General features: G+C 41.6%; 1 protein-coding gene across 1 annotated transcript in view; it reads right to left on the reverse strand.

Moving 5' to 3' along the window:
• The window catches only part of Snd1 (staphylococcal nuclease and tudor domain containing 1), a 404,634-nt gene that overhangs the window by 344,106 nt on the left and 37,425 nt on the right, over positions 1-23,103 (reverse strand). Inside the window, exons 3-9 of the mRNA XM_021164222.3 lie at positions 21,704-21,824; positions 18,120-18,198; positions 15,694-15,854; positions 14,911-15,002; positions 14,156-14,314; positions 12,812-12,918; positions 10,258-10,348 (exon numbers count right to left, since the gene is read on the reverse strand). Of these exons, the coding sequence (XP_021019881.1) occupies positions 10,258-10,348; positions 12,812-12,918; positions 14,156-14,314; positions 14,911-15,002; positions 15,694-15,854; positions 18,120-18,198; positions 21,704-21,824 (810 nt within the window). The remainder of the gene's footprint in view (positions 1-10,257; positions 10,349-12,811; positions 12,919-14,155; positions 14,315-14,910; positions 15,003-15,693; positions 15,855-18,119; positions 18,199-21,703; positions 21,825-23,103) is intronic.

A 23,103-nucleotide genomic window follows, 5' to 3' on the forward strand; every position in this document is an offset into this window, starting at 1 on the left:
CTTACAGAGACATGGAAGAAGCGATAAACTACTGGGTATCGACACACACTGTGCAGTAAGTAAAATGCAGAGTGGACCCCACCCAGAGCCTGCTCATCACCTCAGTTATAGACCACCCTTGAATGGCTATATTTCTTAGGGAGCTTTTCATCAGGAGAACTGAAGTATAAGCTACAGATCTCTAACCACACCATCCTCATACAGACACACCAAGAGATCACCCAAGGCTCAGGAGCAGAAATCTATAAGGAACAAGTCACCATCTGGACTCAAGATCACACACTAAATCCAATTCCTTCTGCATCACTTGAAGTCTAGTTGCAAAGGGAAAAATGTTTTCATGATGGTAAGATATAGGCTAAAGGCCACCACTGTCAAGAGAACTACTGAGCTGTGTCAGGACAAAAGAAATACTGATCCTTTCTTTGGTCCCCTGCCATAGTGACAATCTGCACAGGCCCCTTCAATGCTCACTGTGAATCCAGGGGCTGTTCTATTTGGCTCCGTAGAGTCCTGCAGCATGCATCAGTTGATGCATGCTTACAACCACCTTCTGAGGTACAGACACCTCCAATATGTCAGCACTGCATACACACCCAACAAAACTCTATACCAGTCTTGGTATAGAAAGAGACAGAGAGCCCATCAAACCAAACAGGGCTTCTACAGGACAACCGGGGACTGCCCTTTCATGAGACCGCCCATCAGAAATGAAATCCATGCCCTTCGCCTCACTGATCTCTGACATCTGACCTTTCTCCTGTACCTAGGATCATGTACTACGCTTAGTCTCTGTCGTCCATCATAAAAGTACAAATGCAAGCTTGCTTTTAATAAAAGTTAATAATTATAGCAATATCCTGGTATAACCAAATATTATCAGAAATAACTAAGAGGACGCTGCACATCAGACAAATTTCTATGAGTGGGTGACACCTTACAAACTACCTCACAACTCCCCAAAACAATCAAGGGCACAAGGAAAACAGGAGAGTCTAAGATGTTGTAAGGAGGTAAAATAAGCAAATTTAATATTAATGAGAAAGAAAAAAGATATTAAGAGAAATCTAAATAAAATGATGACTTCATTTAATACCAGCATATCTATATTGGTTCATCAATTACCATGCACCATACTCACACAAAGGACATTAGGGCAGCAATGGACTCTCAGCATTAACTGTTCTGGAACCATCCTAAGAATATTCCTTAACCTCTTCTAATCCATCTGCAAACTGGACAGCTAATGAAATCTTCCAGACAAGTCCTAGCCCATCTGTAGTCCGGTGGAAGCTGATGTTCTGGCCAAACATCCCTACAACTTCCTTATCATCATGTAGTTCCTTCTTTGACAAAGGTCAGGCGAGTGACAAATTTTTCATTTGTTTGTATTTTGCCATCTCTGAATGGCTATATAAAAAAAATATATTGGCCAGTCCTAAAGTTTTATCAAAAAGTTACTTGCATTCAGCATAAATTTAGCAATTAAGCAGAAAAACAAATAAAAGGCATACAAATTTTTGGGGAATAATAAAATTAAACTGTTCATAAGACATATATGAAGAAAACTCCAAGATTTCTCAAATATTATTAAATCAACTCATGAATTAATAAAGTAGTGGAAGACAAAAATCAGCAATTTCTATATACTAACAATAACATCTAAATTTTATCCCCAGTAGCAAGCATCACAAACAGCAAACTGCTTAGGAACAACCAAGGAAGTAAAAATATATACAGTGCAAACTAAAAAACACTGAGGGAGCTTGAGAAGTGGCTTAGTAGACAAAGGGCTCCCTGGGCACGAGGACCTCAGCTGAGATCGCTCTACCTTCACAACACCCATGAAAAAAGGTGAGTGTGACAGGCATGCCCAGAATCCCAGTACTGAGAGGCAGGAACAAGAGGATTTCAGGAACTTTGTAGCTTGCCATTTTACCTAACTATTGGCCTGCACAGACTTTTGCACACATTTACCATGCACACAGATAAAAACGTTAGACAAAAGATAAATGGAACCATATCCATGATTATGGATAAGATCTAATATTGCCAATGTCAATATTATTTTTGCTGGGATGTTGGTTGGTTTGATTTTGTCAATTTGATACAATTCTATCAAAATCCCAAATGTAACTACTTTTACTTTCTTTTAATATACAATGTTTCACAGATTTACAGGTAATCTGTGTGCACAGGCTATGTGTGATACATATTAATACTGTTGTAAACTTGACAAAATCTAGAACCAACCCAGAGATTAGTCCTTGAGCATGCCTGTAAGGCATTTTCTTAAGTTGGTTAACTGAGGTAGGAAGATCACAAACCAGAACCACCATCATCAACACCACCATCACTAGCACCACCACCATCACTAGCACCACCACCATCACTAGCACCACCACCATCACTAGCACCACCATCAGCACCACCACCATCACTAGCACCACCATCACTAGCACCACCACCATCACTAGCACCACCATCACTAGCACCGCCATCAGCACCATCAGTCACAGCCTGGGCCTGGGCAGAATGAAAAGGAGAGTAGGCAGGCGCTGGGCACTGGCATGCATGCACACATTCAGTGTTACCTTGTTCTGACTATGGATACAATAAAACTAGTTCCTTAGGCTCCTCTACTACAACTTCCCTGCCATGATGGGCTATAAGCTAAAGGAACTTCCTGTGGGTTTCTTTTAGTCAGTTTTACTATAGCAAGAGGAGAGAAAAGCTAGGAGAGAAATCAGTCGCAGGTGTGAGGTGTTGCTGTCACAGACCTGTGTGGTTGTTAGGCCACTGGAAATATACTGTGACTAGAATGTGGATTTGGTAGCCTAAGCTAGAAGAGCCAATGAACACTAGAAGTATTCATTTACTGTTTAAGTTTTGTCAGGGTATTTTTACCATAGTATTAAGAAACAAAGTAAGCTAACCAGCCAATTGGTATTGTTCATGGCTTACTACATGTACTACTTAAATGAGCACCCAAAGTGCCCTGACAGGTTGTTTGACATCGGTTTGATCCGGCCTTGCAGAAATAGAAAAACATGTTAAAAAAAAATTTCACTTTGGAGCTCAAAGGGCCACCAAATAGGCAAAAATAACAAAACTGGATAGCACATGTTTCTTTATCTCAAAAGTTACTACAAAGCTACAATAATAGAAAACATATAGTACTGTCATAAAGACTTGGCAATTCAGACGAGTGAAAAAGGACAAAAATGAAGCTTTGCATTTGTGGTCAGGTGGGTGTGGACAAGGATGGGAATTCAATAGGTGAGGAAAGGCAGTCTACAACAGACAATACGGAAAGCTGAAGGCATGAATGATCTAGCTGGAGCCTTGGTACTACACTAAAGACTGACTTAAACTGGATCGGTGACTTAAATATGAAACGTTAAATATCTTAACAGAAATCACAGGGCAAAAACATCACTGTTTTGCACTTGGCAATGATCTATTGGATATAAAAACCAAAGACAAACATAATAATGAAAATAGTAAATTAGATTGTGCACCAAAGTACAACTAATAGTAAAAGGCAGCCCACAAAATGTAAGATGGCACTTCTAAATCATGTATCTGACAAAGACTTAATGCTCAGAATATTCGCAAAATTCCTATAATTTAACAACAAAATCAAGCAGTGCAATTAAAAATGGGAAAAAAACCCTGAGTTCCACACCCAGCACTACAAACAATTTTTAAAAACTGAAGAGCAGGCAAAGGACTTACAGAGACATTTCCCTAAAGCAGGCTATACAAAGATGACAAGCACAGGGGACAGTCCACCACAGCAATATTCACTAAGGGTAATGTAACAACCGTGTAATGGCATGCCATGGTAAACCAATCGGTATAGATCCTTCAAGGAAGTAAACTAGGGGAAGGGATCTCAGAACCCTCATGTCAAACGTCTACAGCCATGATGCTGAAGAATTCGGGAACTAGAATCAAAGCAAAAAGTGGCTGGGGCAAAGTCAGGCCCATGCTGACTAAATACCTCCACTCTAGCAGATCCATGCTGCAGCCCTAGTTACCTTACAACCTGCTCTCCAATGTTGGCTTTGGCTCTCAATGCCAGCCAACTACATGAGCTCTCAAGCAAAGTCTCAAAGAATAAGCTTGAAGGAAGGAGTTTGTGTAATTTTACATCTTTTCAAAACACAATGTTGAGTGTTGTTTATGCTATCAAGCAGAGAAGGTCTCTAACAAGCAGGGCAGTGAGAAGGCATCTCTTGGTGACAAGCCTTCCCCCTGCCCCCAACAATGCTATTCAGGACTGTGAAATCTGCAATGCCCACAGATCCAGCAGTAAGGACAGGGAAGCCAAGCCACGTGCTCAGGGGACCATATGGCTACAAACTGCACAGATCAGCTAAAACGCCACAGGGAAGGCAGGCAGGGAACTGGCAGGCCACAACAGGCACAAAAGTCTTAGGCAGGCTCAGCTAATCGCTGTGAAGGGAACATGCTTCTCTGCTAACCTGGAGAGACAAGAAGAGGCCTCCTTTGCATTTCTTTCTTTCAGGGATAAAACTGCTTAAGCAGATGATGAAAACCAATTTTTCAACAGGCCAGATGTATAAGAAAATCCTTAGCTGAGTTTTCAGATTTCTCACAGTGACCCTCTTGACAAAGACCCATCTACAGCTTTTCAGAATTCAACTAGGAGACCCAGAAGTCCCCACCGAAGAGGTCAGGAGTTACCTTTTCAAGGATTTCAGATGATTTTAGTGATGTCCTGTAGAATTAGCTCCTGTACAGCACAGTAACTGTGAAATAGCCCCTATTTGGAATTGATTGGGGAGGCCTGTGGGACTTTAAACTGTGGGTGTGAGGGCCCCAGGCCATAAAGACCTTTGTTAGACTGCCTTGAGAACTTCCTGGGCATTAACACACCATTTTTGTGTGTATTGAAGGGGTTGTGGGGGGAGTGATAATGGAACTAAGGATTGAATTTAGGCCCACACACATACTTGGCAAACATTCTGCCAATGAGCTACACCCCCACCTCCTAACGTTTTCAATTATTTAAAAATTACTATTGAGCTACAGCTGGGTTTGGGGTTACAAAAACCAGTGAGGTGTAAAGCCTAACAAATATTCATTATATATTCCTTTCAGAAAATGTTGACCAATCCTTCTTTGGGCACATATCAGAAAATAAGCCTACTTCTATCAGTTAATAGTTCTGAAGACCTATTTGCAAAAATATTCCAACTACCTCTAAGGAAATAACTAGCATTTACAGACACTCACTACACTTTCAAAGTATGGGAAAAATCACCAGCTTACATGAATAGCAACCTTCTGGAGACTAGTTAAATAAATTATGGTATAGCTTTACAGTGAAATATTAGGTACCAATCAAGGAAGTTGATCCAAATGCTTTTTTTTTTTGGTTCCTTCTCTAAACAATTATTAAACAAACAAACAACAACAACAACAAATTAAAGGATGTGTTTAGCCCACCTAGTCATCTACTTAACATAAACTCAAGAATATAAAGATAATCTGAGACCAGGTCTGCCAGCCATAAGATCCTGAAAGCCAGTGTGTAAATGGATGACTAGCTCACTCCACAGGCTCACTAAAAACCAAATCCTGTGGCAGGAGTGAGGAGACTGAACAGGTGAGCTGATAAGAGTGCGGAAGCCCCACTCCCTCTCCCTAGCTGTCCAGAAAGACTCCGGAACTACCAAATCCAGCATCTTAAGTAACAACGAAGGAGCTGAAAACCAAGACTGCCTTCAAATCTTTGAAACAGCTGCTAGACTTCAAGACATATGCCCAAAATCCACACAGTCTCAATGCTTGTAACTTAGTATTTTAAAACCTTATTCTTAAATGAAAAACAACCAGAGTCCATCAAATACCTGAGGAGCCTCTAATATGAAAAATGGTGGACCAAAATAACCAACAGAAGGACACAAGGAACACAAAGGAAAACTGTAGACTGAAAGGTAATTCTTCAGAGAACTAGATGACCTGAAACAAGTTTTAGATGTTTGGTTTTAAATAGCAAGAGAAGAGATGCATTTGAACAAATGAAATTCTTAGAAATGAAAGGATAAATAAGGAGGGGGGGGGAGCATGCATGCCTATAATCCCAGCACTTTGGAGGCTGAGGAAGGAGAATCTTAAATTCAAGATAAGCACAGGTTATACAATACAACCTTCATCTCAAAAACAACAATAAAACATGTTTTTTAAGACAAAGAAAATAAGAAGGAAAGCTGCAAACATTAGCCACCAAGTACAGCTTTCAAATGTGAGCAGTTCTGGGAAAGGAAGGACAGAGAAAATAAATGAAAGGTGACAAAGCCGTTTAGGGGAGACGTGAACCTGGAGGTCTAAGACTGGAGAACAACATTACATCATTAAAGGGTTTCCATAATTCTTTCTAGAAAGAAAAAGACTCATACATGGATGAAAAAATATCAGTCATTCAGATCACCAAAAGGGGTGGGGGGACTAGATGACAACAAAATCCTAGGAAATTTAGGAAATTAAGGAAACTAAACTAAGAAACCTAAATGACCTCTCAGCAATCCTGTATCAGGACTCCTGGAAAATGGCTTCTGGCATGGTAGACTGGATGACTAACGAAGGATAAATGGAGTGGCTTCAAAGATTACCTCAACTAGTCTGCTGTCATGAAGAAAGGAACAAGTATGCCACGAAAATGATGGAGTGAATAAAGGAAAATCCACAGGGTGCAGAAAGCATAGTCCTAATCTAAAGCAAGACAAAGAAACCACCTATGATAATGGCAAAGAAGTCTGAGGGTAAAATTCATACTGTGAGAAAAGACAATCTGTTAGTCCAGGTTGGCACTGCCCAGGTCTCAAGACAGAATTACCAAAAGTAAGAGGAGCAAACTGAATGGATGTTTTGAGACAAAAAAATCATACAGGCAGAAAATCTGAGAGTTGAATTAATAATGTGTGTAATATATTTACATGCAAATGTTTAAAAACAATATTAACTTCAGAGAACACACAAAGTATAGGAAATAAAAATTAGCTTTGCTATGCAATAAAGCTCTTAATAAAGAATTTGTTTTACAAAGTAAATACCGACTATTAATTTAAATAAAGTCATAATCATATTGGAAAAATGGGGAAGACCATGTGTATGCCCATGTGAATATTTGTGTTCGAATGAGAAATTTAAATGTTTTCTCTTGTGGAATGAAGTAAAGGTGTTATGCTTACTAAGAAGGAAAAATAACAAATAAATCTTGTATTCAGAGGTACAAAAGAGCCAACTGCTCAAAGTTCTTGACATGGACAAGCCTGGTGTCACATGTCTGTAATGGAAGCACTTGAGAGGTACAGGCAGAAGGTCAGGAGTTCAAGATCACTACCATGGGCTTCATGTCAAATGAACAACGTGGCTGCCGTCTACGGTGAGATGATGAACATGTAACCGAATACTGTTTTCCTTTTGGAGTCTCTTGTTCTTCATGAAAGAACGTACCTGGATTGTATTCATCTCAATCTCCTGATGTCACACCAATGCTCTCTGAGCAAAAGGGCTGGCACAGTTTGAGTGTGTGATGTTCCCTACAGTCTAATGTCTGGAGTCTTGCTTCCCAGATGATGGTATTGATTTGGAAGAGTAAAGAACCCCTGCAATGTGTCATTTATTTGGCAGATGTAAGTCACTAGTGATGGGCCTTAAAGGCTGGTGACATGCCTATCCAGCCGTGACGCCATATCCAAAAAAACACCACTCCTCAAATTGTTCCTGTGAGATACTTGGTCACAACAATGTAAAGAGCCAGATAATAAATATTCCATTCATAAATAAATATTTTAAGCTTTTCAGGCTACTGAACAGTTCAGTAACAATTACATACCCCATTAACAACCCGATACTGGGACATGAAGAGAGTCACTAGCATGGCAGTACATGTCTTTAATCCTAGATTTGGAGGGTACAGGCAGGGGGAGGTTTGTGAGTTCAAGGCCCAGTTTTCACAGAGAGTTCTAAGTCAACTAGAACTTCATACAGAGACCCTAGCCTCAAAGAAGAAAAAAAAAGCCTCAGACAACACTTAAACAAGTACACATGGCCAGACAGCATTTACTCAGGACAGTAGAATTGAATTTCACCTAACTTTTACATGCCACACATTAGTCTTTTTCTTTATAAAATCCACAAGGCATGTACTACTGGGAATAGTATCATATTTGACCCAGGGGCTATGGTTGGCCAGTCCTGAGATGGGCAGTATGAACAGCCTAATGTAGAAGCCAAGCTCGTCACAACTCTTCAAGAAGGAGTGTTTGCTTACCTCCTCTGTGCTCGACTACTGCTTCACATACAAAAGTGATACTCAAAACGTTTTAAATTCAAGAAAACATAAAGATCGTTTTTCTATCCACAAATATTTTTGTAAATGGGCTTCCATTAAATGATCTAAATTTGGGGCTGGAGAGATGGCTCAGCAGTTAAGAGCAGTGACTGCCCTTCCACAGGTCCTGAGTTCAATTCCAAGCAGACAGTGGCTCACAACCATCTGTAATGGGATCTGATGCCCTCTTCTGATGTGTCTGAAGAAAGCAGCAGTGTTCTCAGACAGAAAATAAGTAATTCTTTTTTTTTAAACGACCTACATTTACATTAACATTCTAAGGAAAGCGTTATCCTTCATAAACCTCACTTTGGCAATGTAATCAGTAAAACTTAATTGTGATGAGTATCAAGACACTGTGTTTAAAAAAACAAAACAAAACAAAACCCAGACAACAAGAAATCCTAGATTTTAAAAGTGGAAGAAATGTTGCAGTAGCCATTCCTCCTTTTTCAAGTAGGCAACACAGCATATTTAAAATGAACACGTGCCTGTAATCCCAGTATGGTGAGGCAGAGGCAAGACGATGGCTATTTGGTGGTTAACATGAAAAACTGTGAGGCCCTGTTTTAGACAGACAGACAGGCAGGCAGGCAGGCAAGGATGCAGGGCTCAGTCATTTACTTCTTTAGAATTCTTTCTTTACTAGCAACCCGTTAGTTCCCCAGTCAGTAGGATCGACTAGACAGAGAGCAGGCCAGGGACACATTTCTAAACCTCACCTACATCGCTGGTCTCACAGCCTCTCAGGAATGTTAGCAAACTGAAGATCCATCTCCCTGCTGAGTGGATGGCCGGCCATCCATTGTGTAGGTACACTCTTACTTACAGGACATGTAAGCAAAACTAAATGAGCTTCAAGATGGCAAAGCAGCCCATGTCCAAGTGCACAACACCACAGACCTCAGAAAAAGGAAGCAAAGAGCCATTGTATTCTACCTCAAAATATAGAGGGTGCACTGGCAACTCTGCCCCCATAGACACCGCTGTTCATGTCCACTAAAGAGAGTGATGACTGCCATCCCCTAACAGCTACTTAGATACCTGCTAAGGAGGGGAGAGACCAGTTGCGCTCTGAAACCTATTACTTTCAACATGGAAAGAGAGAAGAGACCGGGGGGGGGGGGGGGGGGATCCATCAGCCAATGCCTCAAGAGTCTTTATAAAAATTTTACATTTATAAAATAGTTTGGGGATTTTGCAAGCTGACAGTGCCACCTAGTGACTTTCCAACCTCAATTCATGGTTATCTGATGGAGACACCCAATGTTCATCCACAAATACGTTTCTTTAACCACATTTTGCCTAAATAGGCAAAATCTTCAGTGCCTCTTAGCAAAAGCAAAGCTACACTGAAAACTTCATACGATTTAGGAATGCATAGAACTCTACCCCCGAAACCTTACAAAGGAAATCTTTTGCTCAGCACTAATGATCTAACCACTTAATGTACTGAACAGCTCTAGTTCCCTAGGAAGCAAGCAATCCACCCCCAACACACATCAGTCAGTAAAGAATTCAAGGCGGTGAAAACAGTGAAACCACCACAAGAGTTCCAGAGAAAATAAAAAGAAAGCTGACGACACAGGGAATCCCTATTGCCAGCTGCAAAGCAAAGCAAATAAAAGATATCTCAGGTATGAGAGCTATTTTGATCTAGCAATGCTCACGACATTAATCCAAGAACTTATAATGAAGCTAGGCTAATTGAGAAACACACACACACACACACACACACACACACACACACACACACACACACACACACACACGGTGGAGTCTTCTCTGTAACAGTCAGGAGCTACAGCATTTCTAATTGCTCAGATCCTTGTATCATCACTGGCCTGGCAATGTCCACTCTGCATATCAACATGCTGAGAATGACTCACCTTGGCCACGAACTGCTTGTCCTTTTGGTCCAAATTAGCAGTGGGAGGCACATAGTCTCTCCATATTCTCAGCCTGCGCTCCTTGGCAAACCTGGCAACAAAACAAGGATGCGAGATCATTCACGGGCCAGTCCATTGTGCTTGAAGCCAGCGCCAGCATGGGAGCAGGTTAAGCAGGAAATCCTACCCTACCCTGTGGAAAGACCCAGAGAAGAGCATAGTCTGACTATAAACGTAAAGTATACAGAGAACAGAAGAAGCATCACAGTGGCGGCACACACTCCCAGCACTTGGGAGGCAGAGGCGGGCAGATGTGTGTGAGCTCAATGATAGCCTAGACTACACGGAAAAATCCTGTCTCAAAAAACAAAACGAAACAAAGAAAAAAATGTACATGGTAAACTTCTGAATGGCCAACTGAGATCGGGTATGCAAATGTCTGAGCTCAGAAAGCACAAGGCCACCTGAGTGATTGACTCTGGCGTATGAGTATCTTCTGAGTGAGTATTAGAAGATATACATGAAAACATTCTTCAAGAGTCACAGGCCTGCCTGGTTGCCATTTGAATTGTAAAAGGGGTTATCAGCTATCAGATTCAATTCAGAAAATATCAATATAGGGTATCTAAAGTGTACTTGGAAAAAATAGACATCATTCATTAATAAAAGTTCAAAAACCATGTTGTCAGAAATTCATTTCAAAATACTAAGCAAAGTAAATTATTTTCTAAGTCAGACATGAGTAGGAGACTGAGAATATGTGTAACGATTGAAAAAAAGAAGAAGAAGAAGAAGAAGGAAAAAAAAAAATCAATGAACAGCTCTCTTAAACTGTTCATGACTAAGTGGATGCATGTGCAAAGGGAGACAGCGAGGCTTTCTGAGAGCTGTACTGCAACCGGCCTTCTAGGCAACACTAAAACAGAAAAAGACAAAGAAGGAGGCAGGAGCTGGAAAAAACAGAAAGCACGTAATTGTACCCACAATGCAAGTAGCTCATGTATGCAACACAAAACAGCAGACAAGCGATCATACAGTGAGATATGATTTGCATTCTCTGGCCTAAGCCTCTTTTACAGTGACTCTCTTTAAAAAACAATCTCCTACAACTGTTAGAAACCATAGATATTATTCTAATTGTACTCACTTTCTTCAAAGACAAGCTGGAACTTAAAAATTATCAAGAAAATTATCAACCAAAATAATAACTTAGAACAGTAATGAGTAGAAAATAGAAGTTTCTGAACCAAGCAAGAAATTGAGCATCACAGAATAATAAGTATTTGAAGTGCTTCATCTACAAGACTTATATCTTTCCAATTTAATTGCGGCACTATATACAACTTCTGAAAAATTAAGCCATCCCTCTGGCTTTTTATCAAACAATATAGACTTATCAGATATATCCTATCCAGTGTCCCAGATTAAAGTATGTTTCCAGGAAAACTTACAAATGTCTGCTTATAGGCACAGGAAGATGTACATACAAGTCCTGAGCAAACACCTAACAAGTACAAGAATCATTCTTTTTTTTTCTCACCTGTACACATGAATGGCAAAAACCAAATTAACAAAGCCACTGTAATTGTAAGATTCTGAGCTAAGGTTCGATGCCGGGAAGCTGAAGGACGGCCACTGTCAGGACTAATTTCCTCTTCCGCTTGCTCACCCCTCTCCTGGAGTTGGAGATCCAGGCTTACATGGCATTGTTCCCCTTCAATTACGCTTGTTACCTTCTTTATTTTCTTCCATCCACGCCACCACATGTGAGCTCAAAACATCTAGCTATACCTGAACAAGCTACCAATCTTTAAAATGCTCGTTTCTGACTTCTGGAAGATTGCCATCACCTCAGAAATACAGAACTTAAAATTCAAATACACTTTCAAACACATTGGGCCATCAGCCTGTAATGGCCTGGTCCTTGTATAGAAGCCACAGGTCATTAGGCCATCAGCCTGTAATGGCCGGGTCCTGGTATAGAAGCCACAGGTCATTAGGCCATCAGCCTGTAATGGCCTGGTCCTGGTATAGAAGCCACAGGCTCTACCTCTTCTTCATAGTTCTAAGCTTGCCTGTTTGGAGCAGCGGATAAGCAATTCATTCCATCATTTACTTCAAACTCCTAAAGCTAGAACACTTGATAGGGAAACTTGGAGGAAAGTGACTAAGAAACAGTTAAGAAGTAAATCAAGTAAGGAAAAATGTCAGATGGGCTGGCAAGGCTCAGCAGGTAAAAGTCCTTGCCACCACAGTGAAGTACCTGAGCTCAATCCCCTGTGGTAGAAAGAAAGAACAAACTCAACACAAGTTGTTCTTTGCCTTCCACACATCATGGCATGGGCACACTCACATACACATACTAAGCCTTTATTTCCAGCCATTAAACTAACATAGACCTAAATTTTAATATGTGAGTCACTTGACAGGACAGCCATGCTATCCTTTCCCAATTCCCTTACTGAAATAAAATAGGCAATGAGACAGACGGGTGAGAGACGATGGCCAGCTTCTTTCCCTGAAATGCTTAGCAAGGTGCCCTGGCAGGCCTTACCTCTCAGCTGCCCTCAGCTTTTCTGCACCCCGGGTGTAAACTGCAATTGACCAGTCCACACAGCGGGCAAAACCTTCCTTCAGGAGGAGTTCAGTGATGTTACCATTCTAAGAGACAAGGCACAAGAGAAGACAGACACAAATCACACAGTGTTGCACCAAGAAATCAGTTTTCTGTTTCTGACATTGCAAGTGCAGCCACCGTCTAGCTGGTACTTCAATTTTTCTAAAATAGGAAAATGTAGTTTCTCTAAGGAATCACACCTAAGACTCAGGATGCCACTCTGCCTCCTCTTGGCAGCCTTGCCTCATGTCCCAACAACACCCAGCATAGCAACGCTACTTAACAGAAGCCGAATAAATGTTCGAGGCACAGAAGGGAATGACATTTAAATAGTTCTTTGGGGGGCAGGGGGTGTTACTCTTTAGAAGAGATTACCCCTTACCCCCCCTCCCTCCCCCCCTTCTAAGAACCAGCACTTTTTCTCCTCTCCATCGGCAGAGAGCTGAAGAGCAGACTGCACACGCCACATTTTGCCCGATGAATAACAATTCATATTCTTCTTTGACACAGAACCATCTGGCAGGCATGGCCAGAGAGTCAGCACTCCAGAAGAAACAGACATGACCTTGGCACCCTGCAAACCAAGCCTGCCCACCTTCTGCAGCGGCCATCGTGGCAGTCATCTAGCTGGAAAAGTAACAGCAGGTTAACCATGTATTACATCTCCATTACAGTGGTGAAAATCCACTTAGTTCTCACAAAGCAAGGTCATTACCTGTGCAAGAATATCACATCTATCAAGGTACACAACAGAGTCAAATTCCCAACAGTCACAACTTTAACAACATAAAAAAATTAAAAATAAAAACCCCAGACCCAAGCTCCAGAATTAGGAGGGAATTGTTAAAGATAAGAATATGGGAAATAATTTTTCCATGTGTCAGTCTCCTTCTGATTGGTATGTCAGTACTCCAGGAGAGCTGAATTCTAGACCTACATATGAAACTTCCCCAGTCCTACTCCCCAGCCTTCAACTGGCAATGGCAACTTCCAGACTCAAAGACTTCCCTTTATAAAGCAGGGAACACTTGTGATGAACTTCCTTAAAAAAAAAAACAAAAAAACAAAACTCAATGCACTGATTTGTGATTTGTGCACAATCACAAATTAGATACATGACTGATGGTATCTGCACAGAAAAGGCTCTCAAGTCAATGGATAATACAATACAAAAAGAAAAAGGAAAAATCCTGCCAAGATTTGAAACAATGCTGAACAGAGAGAAACAGTAGCGAACAGAACACAAGGCGGACCATCAGCCCAGGTGTCCAGCCCACTCACCGGGTGGAGGATGGTACCCAGAAGGTTCTGATTGTGGCAGCTCTCCAGAATGATCTGAACATCTCTCTGAAGCAGTCGAGACTCGGTGAAAAACTTGGCTTCTGCAGCAAAGGGCTCCGGTGTTTCACTCCCATCTGTTTCCCGACGAAAGGTTGGGCACTAAAGGAAAGTAAGGACAGTGAGGAATGATGAGGTGAGAGCCAGTGACCCCACCAGGCTTCCAAGGGGCATGAGGGCCACAGCCTGAACTCAAGAGTTCAAAAAGCTGCTCTTCTGACCATCTTTAAAACACCAGAGCAATCAAGTTTGTGTTAAAGACAAATGAAACACAGCACATGGAACAGTTTACTTTCCTTTAAAATGGTCCCTTTACCAACAGACAATTCGGCAGTACCTTGCTTTCCATCCCTGATTCTTTAGAACACACATGGATAGGTGGACATGAACTCAATTCATATCTACAAAGCTTCAGAGCCACTCAGACCTCCTCTTTATTCCTAGCTTCATGTCTTAAGGTCTCTTTGATGCCCCACACCAAACAGGCCTTGATTACTTTAAATCTAATAGAACTGTCTCACTATGAAGCTTAAACCAAAATAAATATAAAATAGTCTAGCCAATGACTCCTAGAACAAAAAAAAAAAAAAATATATATATATATATATATATATATATTCCCCAAGTAAAGAAATCTACCCATCAACAAACACTCCACAAACCCCAAACCCACTGTGCAACTGAGTGTGTGGTCTAACCTTAATCCCTGACAGCATGACGGTGACAAGGTAGTGATCTGGAAGGAGCAGGGCACGGACCACACTGCCGTCTCGAACATGCTCAATGATAGCTGAATGATAGAACAAACATTTTTGACCATTAGAGAAAGTTGGTCCAGGATTACACAATGCCCAACCTACCTGCATCTAACCCATCTCCTGCCCAAAAGCCTGAGAAGCCTCCCTCACAGAAACAGAAACGCACTGGCTAAAGAGCAAAGCTCACATGGTGAGTCCAGGAGAACACAGGTCAAACCTGCTTCTGGCTTCCGAACCTCCTGAGGCCTCCTGCACCTCTTCTCTCCAAAACCTAGAATGCTCACCAAAGACCCAATAACCCTCACTGGCCTTGCTTAGATTCTTCTAAATCTGTAGTCAGTAAGAGACCCAAGGAGCAAAACTACATAGCATATAAATATGTCATATGTTTATATGTGTGTGAAATGTATTTCTCCCTTCAGTTTTCAGCATTAGTCTAAGTAGCCTTGAGAGAACAAAAAGTACACAGTGTGCAAAATATTAACAGTTTATGATGAGCAGGAGTACAGGGCTAGCCTCAGCAACACACAGCTGTAGTAAGCTTTGTGAACCAATTCAAAGTCCCTTCTAAAATGTCACAGTGTTCTTTAACCCTTAAGGATTCCCTTTGGATACTAAATAAGCAAAAGAAAGACTCACTGGATCTTATAAACCCCAAGAATCAAAGAGAGCAAACAGAAAGAAATCACCCTGAGTCTGTCAGCCTTTTCCTGCCATCCTCACCATTGACTGGCTTCTGGTGGTGTGAGTCCACAAAGTGCCTTGGGTTCTCAATGGTGTATTTGAGGTCCCGGATGGTGTGTGAACCGTTGCCCTCACTCCACATTCCTTTCTTCGATGCCTTTGCTTGTTCCTCGCATTCTGAAAGCCGGTTCTGCTCTGGGCTGGGACATGAAAGGCAAACAAATTGTGGTTAGTGGTTCACAAACAGAGCTATGGAGCTCCTTGCCAATTGGTTTCTTCAGTATCTTCTCCCCTAAAAGAGACCAAGGCATTTATTTAACCAGAAAAATCACCAGAGGTACAAATTTACAAATTCCAAATTTGTTCCTTCAAAGGACAGATGAGATTCTAAGAGCATTTAATGAGAGGCTCTACAGAACATGCAGTACTTCTGCCAGAGAGTAGAACAGAACAAGTTAACGGCTCCAAGGGGAGCCACTCCAGGGGGTGCAAATGCATTTAAGCATCCCAGATTGCAGAAGGCAGGCCCAGCTCAGCAGGGACAATGCAGGGAAGGTGACAAAGAACCACCCTTAAGGCCTTCTCCATCCACAGGGGGGTGGGGCAGCTGCAGGACACAGTGTTGTCAGATAATAGTGGCTCAAAATTGTTTAGACACCAAACAAGGCCAGCTAGACAACAGGCAGTTTGAAAATAAAGCCTCCTCCTTATGATGTGTCTGAAGACAGCGAGAGCTACAGAAGCCTCTTCCTCTACTATGGAAACCAATAGTAGAACCACCCAAAAGGAAAAGACAAAAGCAACAATTACTTCTTAAGGGGGAAAGACTTAGTACAGAAATGACCATACACCCTCCCATCTGAGCTAAAGGTAGGAAGCCGGGAACTACAAGGCTGTTCTCTGCAGGATTCCTGAGACCATCCACAGCCATCCACACATTGAATTTCCTATCCTGGTCTCTAGGAATTTCTGTCTAAGCAAGCCTCACCTAACATTTTCCAAGCTGGAAGTTTCTGGTCCTCTCTTTCTTCTCTTCACCCAAAACATAACTAAAAAACTCAGAGATGTCCACGTTCACAGTTAAGTAAGATTAATGAGACTCTGGGGGTGGCATAAGGAGGAGCAAACAAAACCACAAGAAGAGGCAGCTTTAGGTCTAGTGGGATTGGTACTTGTTCCAGTGGAAGCAAGACAAAATGGTTAAAGGGTTTTGGTTTTGGTTTGTTTTTTATTCCACTTGCAAACTGAATTCAAAAAAAAAAAACAAAAAACAAAAACACTGCAACAGTAATCATGCCAGTAATTGTCCTTAAGTTAGAACTGTGGCGTGCTTCCAAAAACACCACCTAAAAACAAATGCCTTAATTCAACCAATTCCCACAGGCACACAACAACAATTACAGAGTCCAACAAGAGTCTCCTTACAATCAGACAGGACCGCAGGTAAACAGTGACTGACCTGGCCCCAGAGCCTCAGAGGACAGAAAGAAGGCAAAAAGTACAACTGAGCCTTTGGCTCATTCTCATCAAGTGTACACGTGATGCAAATATTTATTCAAAGCTTTTCTTCAGCTACTGCAGTTATAATATACCAAGGACTTAATGGTTTAAACAGCATGTTTATAGCCTCCAAATTACTGATGGAGAATATCACTTTTCAGAGACTAAAGTGTTAATTAAAGTCAGCTGCAATTCACCCTACTGAGAATAATAGTGAACTTGAACATGATTATGCACTAGAAGCCTAACATGTATGTCTTCTAACAAGTTCACACTACCATTGGCTAGACAAATATATTTTATCTATTAATGAAATATCTACAGATTCAAGAGCACAGGCTTAGAAAAGAAAGGTTTTACTGATCTTCAAATCCAAGAAATTGTAGCTCTGTCAATTAAACAGATTCAAAGCAGAATCTTTCCTTCTCTCCTTTTTTCACTGCAGTTTTCCTTACACCTGACTCGACGTCAGACCTTATCAGCATCACATCTTTTCGTTGTCTGTCTCCCATTAAAATGCTAGCCCAGCCTAAGTCTACTTACTGCTAAATTCTCTGAATGGAATAGTGACTGATACACAGTTGAGGCTAAATAAATATTTGGGTTGGCTGGCTTGGAAATAGTCTGGAATTGCATACCTATGGCCTAAAACCCAATAATTCATGAATGAATACAAACAAATGAATGAATGAATGAATGGATGAATGAATGAATAAGTAAATAAATGGCTGCCTAGTCTGCAGGTCTGTTTTAAAGGGGATACATAAGTCAAATACCATTGAGAAATGTTAAGTGATCTCCTGACTCAAAACAATCCATGAGCAACATCTTGGAAGAAACTAAAGCGCCTGAACTGAAGTTATGCATTTTGTAAGAGAGAACAGAAATAACAGGAAACAAAATAGCTTATTGGGTTCCCAACCTCTTGGTGCCTCAAGAGAAGTCGTAAAGTGCTGCATGCTTACTTGTTGGCTCTCATGCCTTCTCTCCGGGTGGCCAAGCCTTCTGCAACTAGCGACTCTGCAATGTTTTCCCCGTTAGTATCTGAGGGAGAAAATTAACCACATTAGTATCTGAGGAAGGAAATGAACCACAGGAGCCAAACCTGCCTCTGCCAGCAACAGCACCGAGGAAGGACCATTTTATCCTCACTTTTCAGGATTGGGATGCTGTGGCAGAGATGCAGCACTGAGATTCTCAGGAAACTCCCAAAACATCCAGTCTCCAGGATAGTCTTTCTTCCCAGGACTCTGTTTTTAATTTTTCTAGAGATTCCTGTGCCAAAAGCAATCTTGAGAACTACCTACGGGAGACTGACATGCATGGCAGGTAGCTCCTCAGAGTGATGACACCCTATTACTGAACAAAAACTCAGTTTCATGGCAGCTTGTAAAAGTTCTCTCAGAATCCTGTCTTACCCTCAAAAGCAGGGCTTGCACTTGCCCCACGGGTTCTTGTGAGAATGAAGTAATGCATATCACCAACACAGTGCCAAGGCAGGAATTAGGAAGCTGCGGATAAACTCACTCAGTGCACCCATCACACAGACACCAGAAAGTCCAATACCTCTCCATGTCACATTCTAGACTCCAAAGGACACCAAGACTTAAGACTAAGAGGACACCCAGCTTAAGGCTGACTAAGAGGACAGTGTCTAGGTTTTTTCCACAGAGCAGCCAACAGAACAAGCAAGAAAAGGATGATAAACATAAAACTTAACCTGATTAAGGTTCCTCCTGAGTACCTGAAACATTAATTGCATATCCATACTACTGAAAAGGCTTTTAGTATTGATATGGCTCTTAAATCTTTGTCAGCTAAAACAATAAAGGAAGACATCTTTGCAGTTATCACTGCATAAAAATCTTGAATATGGCAGAGAGCAAGCTCCCAGATAGACTATAACGGAGTGGTCTGGTTGACAGGTAACATTAGCATAGAATTTTATTCTGGAAGAGCTTACCTGGCACATTAACTCCATCCTTACTTCCTCAAGCACTAACAAGCCCATGTGCATACATACACACACATGCACACACCTCTAATGCCTCGCCACCAGAACACTCAATTTTCAACAAAGGCAAACTGCATATTTCTTTCTCTCCCAAGAAATGTTTAGGGCAAGGTTTATACAAAGGACTCTCATGTTCTGCAGCTAAGCACTCGGTCCTTTGCCCTGAGGCTCCTGTTGAATTCAAACATAGACTTCATTAATATTAGTAAATACTATAATGGTTCCCTCAAAAAATAAGACTTCTAGGGTGGAAAGTCAAGCCAAAAGATGCCACAATGAGGACAAGTTGAGTACTGAGATGCAAAAAAGTCAGAAGAGAGAAAAGAATGAAGCCCAGGCCCACTATCAACAAAACTCTCACAAAGTGTTACAGAGCACCCTGAAATGCTGAACCGTTTAGGAAGTAAGTTCTCAAAGGGGGTGGTAGTTAATATTCATCGACAACTGGTGATTCGACCAGATGTGGAATCACCCAGGAGCCACAACTCCAGGTGTGGTTTTGAAGGAGTTTCCAGAGAGGTGTGAGAAGAGAATGTCTACCGAGGCTGTGGGTGGCTCTGTCAGGTGGAGGAGTCCCTGTCTACATAAAAAGGAAAAGAAGAAAGTAAGCTGAGTGTCAGCATTCACTCTTCTCTTCTTCATGACTAGAGATGAAACGTGGCCAGGCATTTCATGGCCCTGTTGCCAAGTCTTCCCCAGCTATGATGGAATGTATATCCTTACACTGTCAAATCAAAGCAAACATTCCCTTCCTTGATCCACTTTCTTCAGGAAAACTAACAGAATATTTCTCATGAAAGGAGAAAAATACATTCCCTTAGACTGAAGCTTCAAAGGAAGCAACAAAATGTGATAGACAGAAAGCAAAGAAAGGTAAACATATCTATCTATAAGCCTAGGATCTCAATCACACATATTTATCAAATTATGAATAAGAGAGTCACAACTTGATAACATTATGGACCTGGTAGATAATTATCTTCAAAAGTCAGAGGAGCAGCCTTAGTGGCATACACCTGAAATCCCAGCATTCAGAAGGCAGAGGCTCTGAGTTCCGAGACAGCCTAGTCTATATAGCAAGTTCCAGTGCTACAAAGTCAAGAGACATATCTTTCTATAGTAAGTTGTGGGCTAACCACAAGTTCTACTCTCCTATCCTCCATATGTGCAAGGGAACTGGACAAGATGGCTCCACTCTCATTCTCAATTCACTTTTCTAGAACTTGTACAGCTCAGCCTTAATGGGATGTTATTTTTTTAATGCTGGCCTAGCGTCAACACTGACTACTCAAACAGATAACCTAAGTTGTTATGGTATTAGGAAGACTTCTAATTAACTCACCACAGAAAGCTTAATAAAGAGCAAAATCTGCTCTACAACTATCCACGTATGCCTAGCTCTTACCTAGAAAACGAAGTCTTTCATTGTCCCACTGCCCACTCAAAACACTATTCTCAAGATTTACACTCTCTGAATCCAATCCAAAGACCATAACTTCTAATAGCCTATGAATCATTTGGCCTAACTAAACAATAAGTGTTTATGTGCGCATACACAGGAGTGTGCTCACACAAAGTTAATGATGATATATACCATGTTAGTTTTTTTAAGAAAGATTTATTTATTTCATTTATATGAGTACACTGTAGGTGTCTTCAGACACACCAGAAGAGGGCATCGGATCCCATTACAGATGGCTGTAAGCCAACATGTGGTTGCTGGGAATTGAACTCAGGACCTCTGGAAGAGGAAGCAGTCAGTGCTCTTAACCGCTGAACCATCTCTCTAGCCCCCTCTGCTTTACATGTTTTAAACTATCTCTCAAAAGCTTACAAATGACCGGGTGGTGGTGGCACACGCCTTTAATCCCAGCACTTGAGAGGCAGAGGCCAGCCTAGTCTACAAAGTGGGTTCCAGGGCAGCCAGGGCTACACAGAGAAACCCTGTCTCGAAAAAAACCAAAAACAAACAAACAAAAAAACAAACAAACAAACAAACAAAAAACACAAAAAAGCTTACAAATGAAGAAACTAGGGCCTATAGAGGCAAAAGGTAAAAAGATACAGAATAGGAAAGTCAGAATTCTAACCTCATCTATCCAATTCCAACACCAGTTTTCATTCTATTTTATTTTAAACCATGAGACAGATTTTAAAAATAACATCTGTCCCCAAACAGATCTTTTGCTAAAGAGTCCCTAGAAAGAGGAAAAAAGCCATAGATAGAAGAATGCAGAAAGAAATAGATATATGAAATCTATAGGAATTCAATTAGCACTCTGACCCCAGAACAAGGAGCTGGTGAGTGGCCTCTATGGGAAGAAGAATGCTGCAGTAAACCACAGGCCCTACAAGCAAGCCGAGAAAGCACAGTGGTGAACAAGGACCAGGGCTGCTAGCGGTGTGCACGAACATAGCAACAGTTCCCACACCAACTGTCCTAGAGCTATGGCCATGGAGGCCCATACTGGCCTTTTGCCTCAATAAAAACTGATCCTTGGATGAACTAACAAGTCCATTCCTCTTGCTGCTCACCTTTTCCAAGGTAGATCATCCCATATTCTCGTCCTTGGGGAGTCTTGTTTTCTATCGTGAAACAGACTTCCTTCCCAATCAGCTTCTTGCGAAGGAACTCTCGAGCAGGAAATGCCCAGGGCTGAAAGACAAAACAGAACAAGTGTTACTGAAAAACTGCCTACTCCAGACCCTAGCCAGCATCAAAGCAACTTCATGTCTTCAATAAAAACATTTAGACACCTACCTCAATCTCACTAGGCCAAAGACATAAAAGAACAACAACAACAACAACAAAAAAACACAACAAACTGCACACTGAGGGCCTCCTAAAAAAGGTCTAGCCGTTGGATTAAGTAGCACAGGCCCTAACCCAGGCCTTGGCGCTTCCCAGACACCAGCAGTAGCACTCTCCTCCACACTCTTGCTCAGTTATGGCTTACTTTTGTACAATATTTGCCAACGTTTTTATAGCACTTAGCACGTGCCAGCCAGTGCTCTGACTACTTTCCATAGATCATTCCAGTCCCTGGAATGGGAAGTGCGTCCAGGAACCACCTAGCAGTGGAGCATCATAAATAGCTTCTACAGCATCTGCTCGTCTCCTTCCAGTTTACAAGGCCCTTATTTTCCCTAATGCCAGTTCAAGGCAGAGCTGGCGCGGGGACAAGCTTTTAGTGCTGGGACTATCTGAGAGTGAATCTCTGCCCTGGCAGGAGCCTTGTTATGTCATTTCCATCACCATTTCAAGGACAGCAATAAAGTTTACAGAACAGTCCCCAAAATGTTTCCTCTTCTACCTCTACTCTGATCTGAAACCTGGAATTTGGCCAGTGATATGGCTTAGCAGGTAAAAGCTCTTGCTGCATAAACCTGACAACCTGAATTTAATCCCCACCTCCATCTTGCAAAGCGAGGACAGATGTCTGAAAGCAGTCCTCTGGCCTCTGCATGCATACTCTTTGTTTTTGTTTTTTTGTTTTTGGGGTTTTTTTTGTGTGTGGTTTTTCGAGACAGGGTTTCTCTGTAGCTCTGGCTGTCCTGGAACTCACTTTGTAGACCAGGCTGGCCTCGAACTCAGAAATCCGCCTGCCTCTGCCTCCCAAGTGCTGGAACTAAAGGTGTGTGCCACAACACCCGGCGCATGCATACTCTTAAAACACACACACACAATACTATTACTACTAATAATAAACTTGGAAAAATGTCAACTATTTAAAACCTTGGGGAGACAGCAGTGACAGCTCTTGAACTCTTGATAAGGAGCACCTTATGAATGCCATGATGGTTCTCATGTTCACTCATTCAGGAAAGACACAAGGGGGTGGTGCAGCACACATCTCATAATAGGAAATAGAGCCTCCTCATGAACAAGATAATGCACAGAGATATGCACAGAGGGATGGTCTTATCCACCTCAT

The sequence above is a fragment of the Mus caroli genome, unplaced genomic scaffold (assembly GCF_978045245.1).
Source record: "Mus caroli unplaced genomic scaffold, Mus_caroli_1 scaffold_7, whole genome shotgun sequence".
In the NCBI taxonomy this organism is placed as follows: domain Eukaryota; kingdom Metazoa; phylum Chordata; class Mammalia; order Rodentia; family Muridae; genus Mus; species Mus caroli.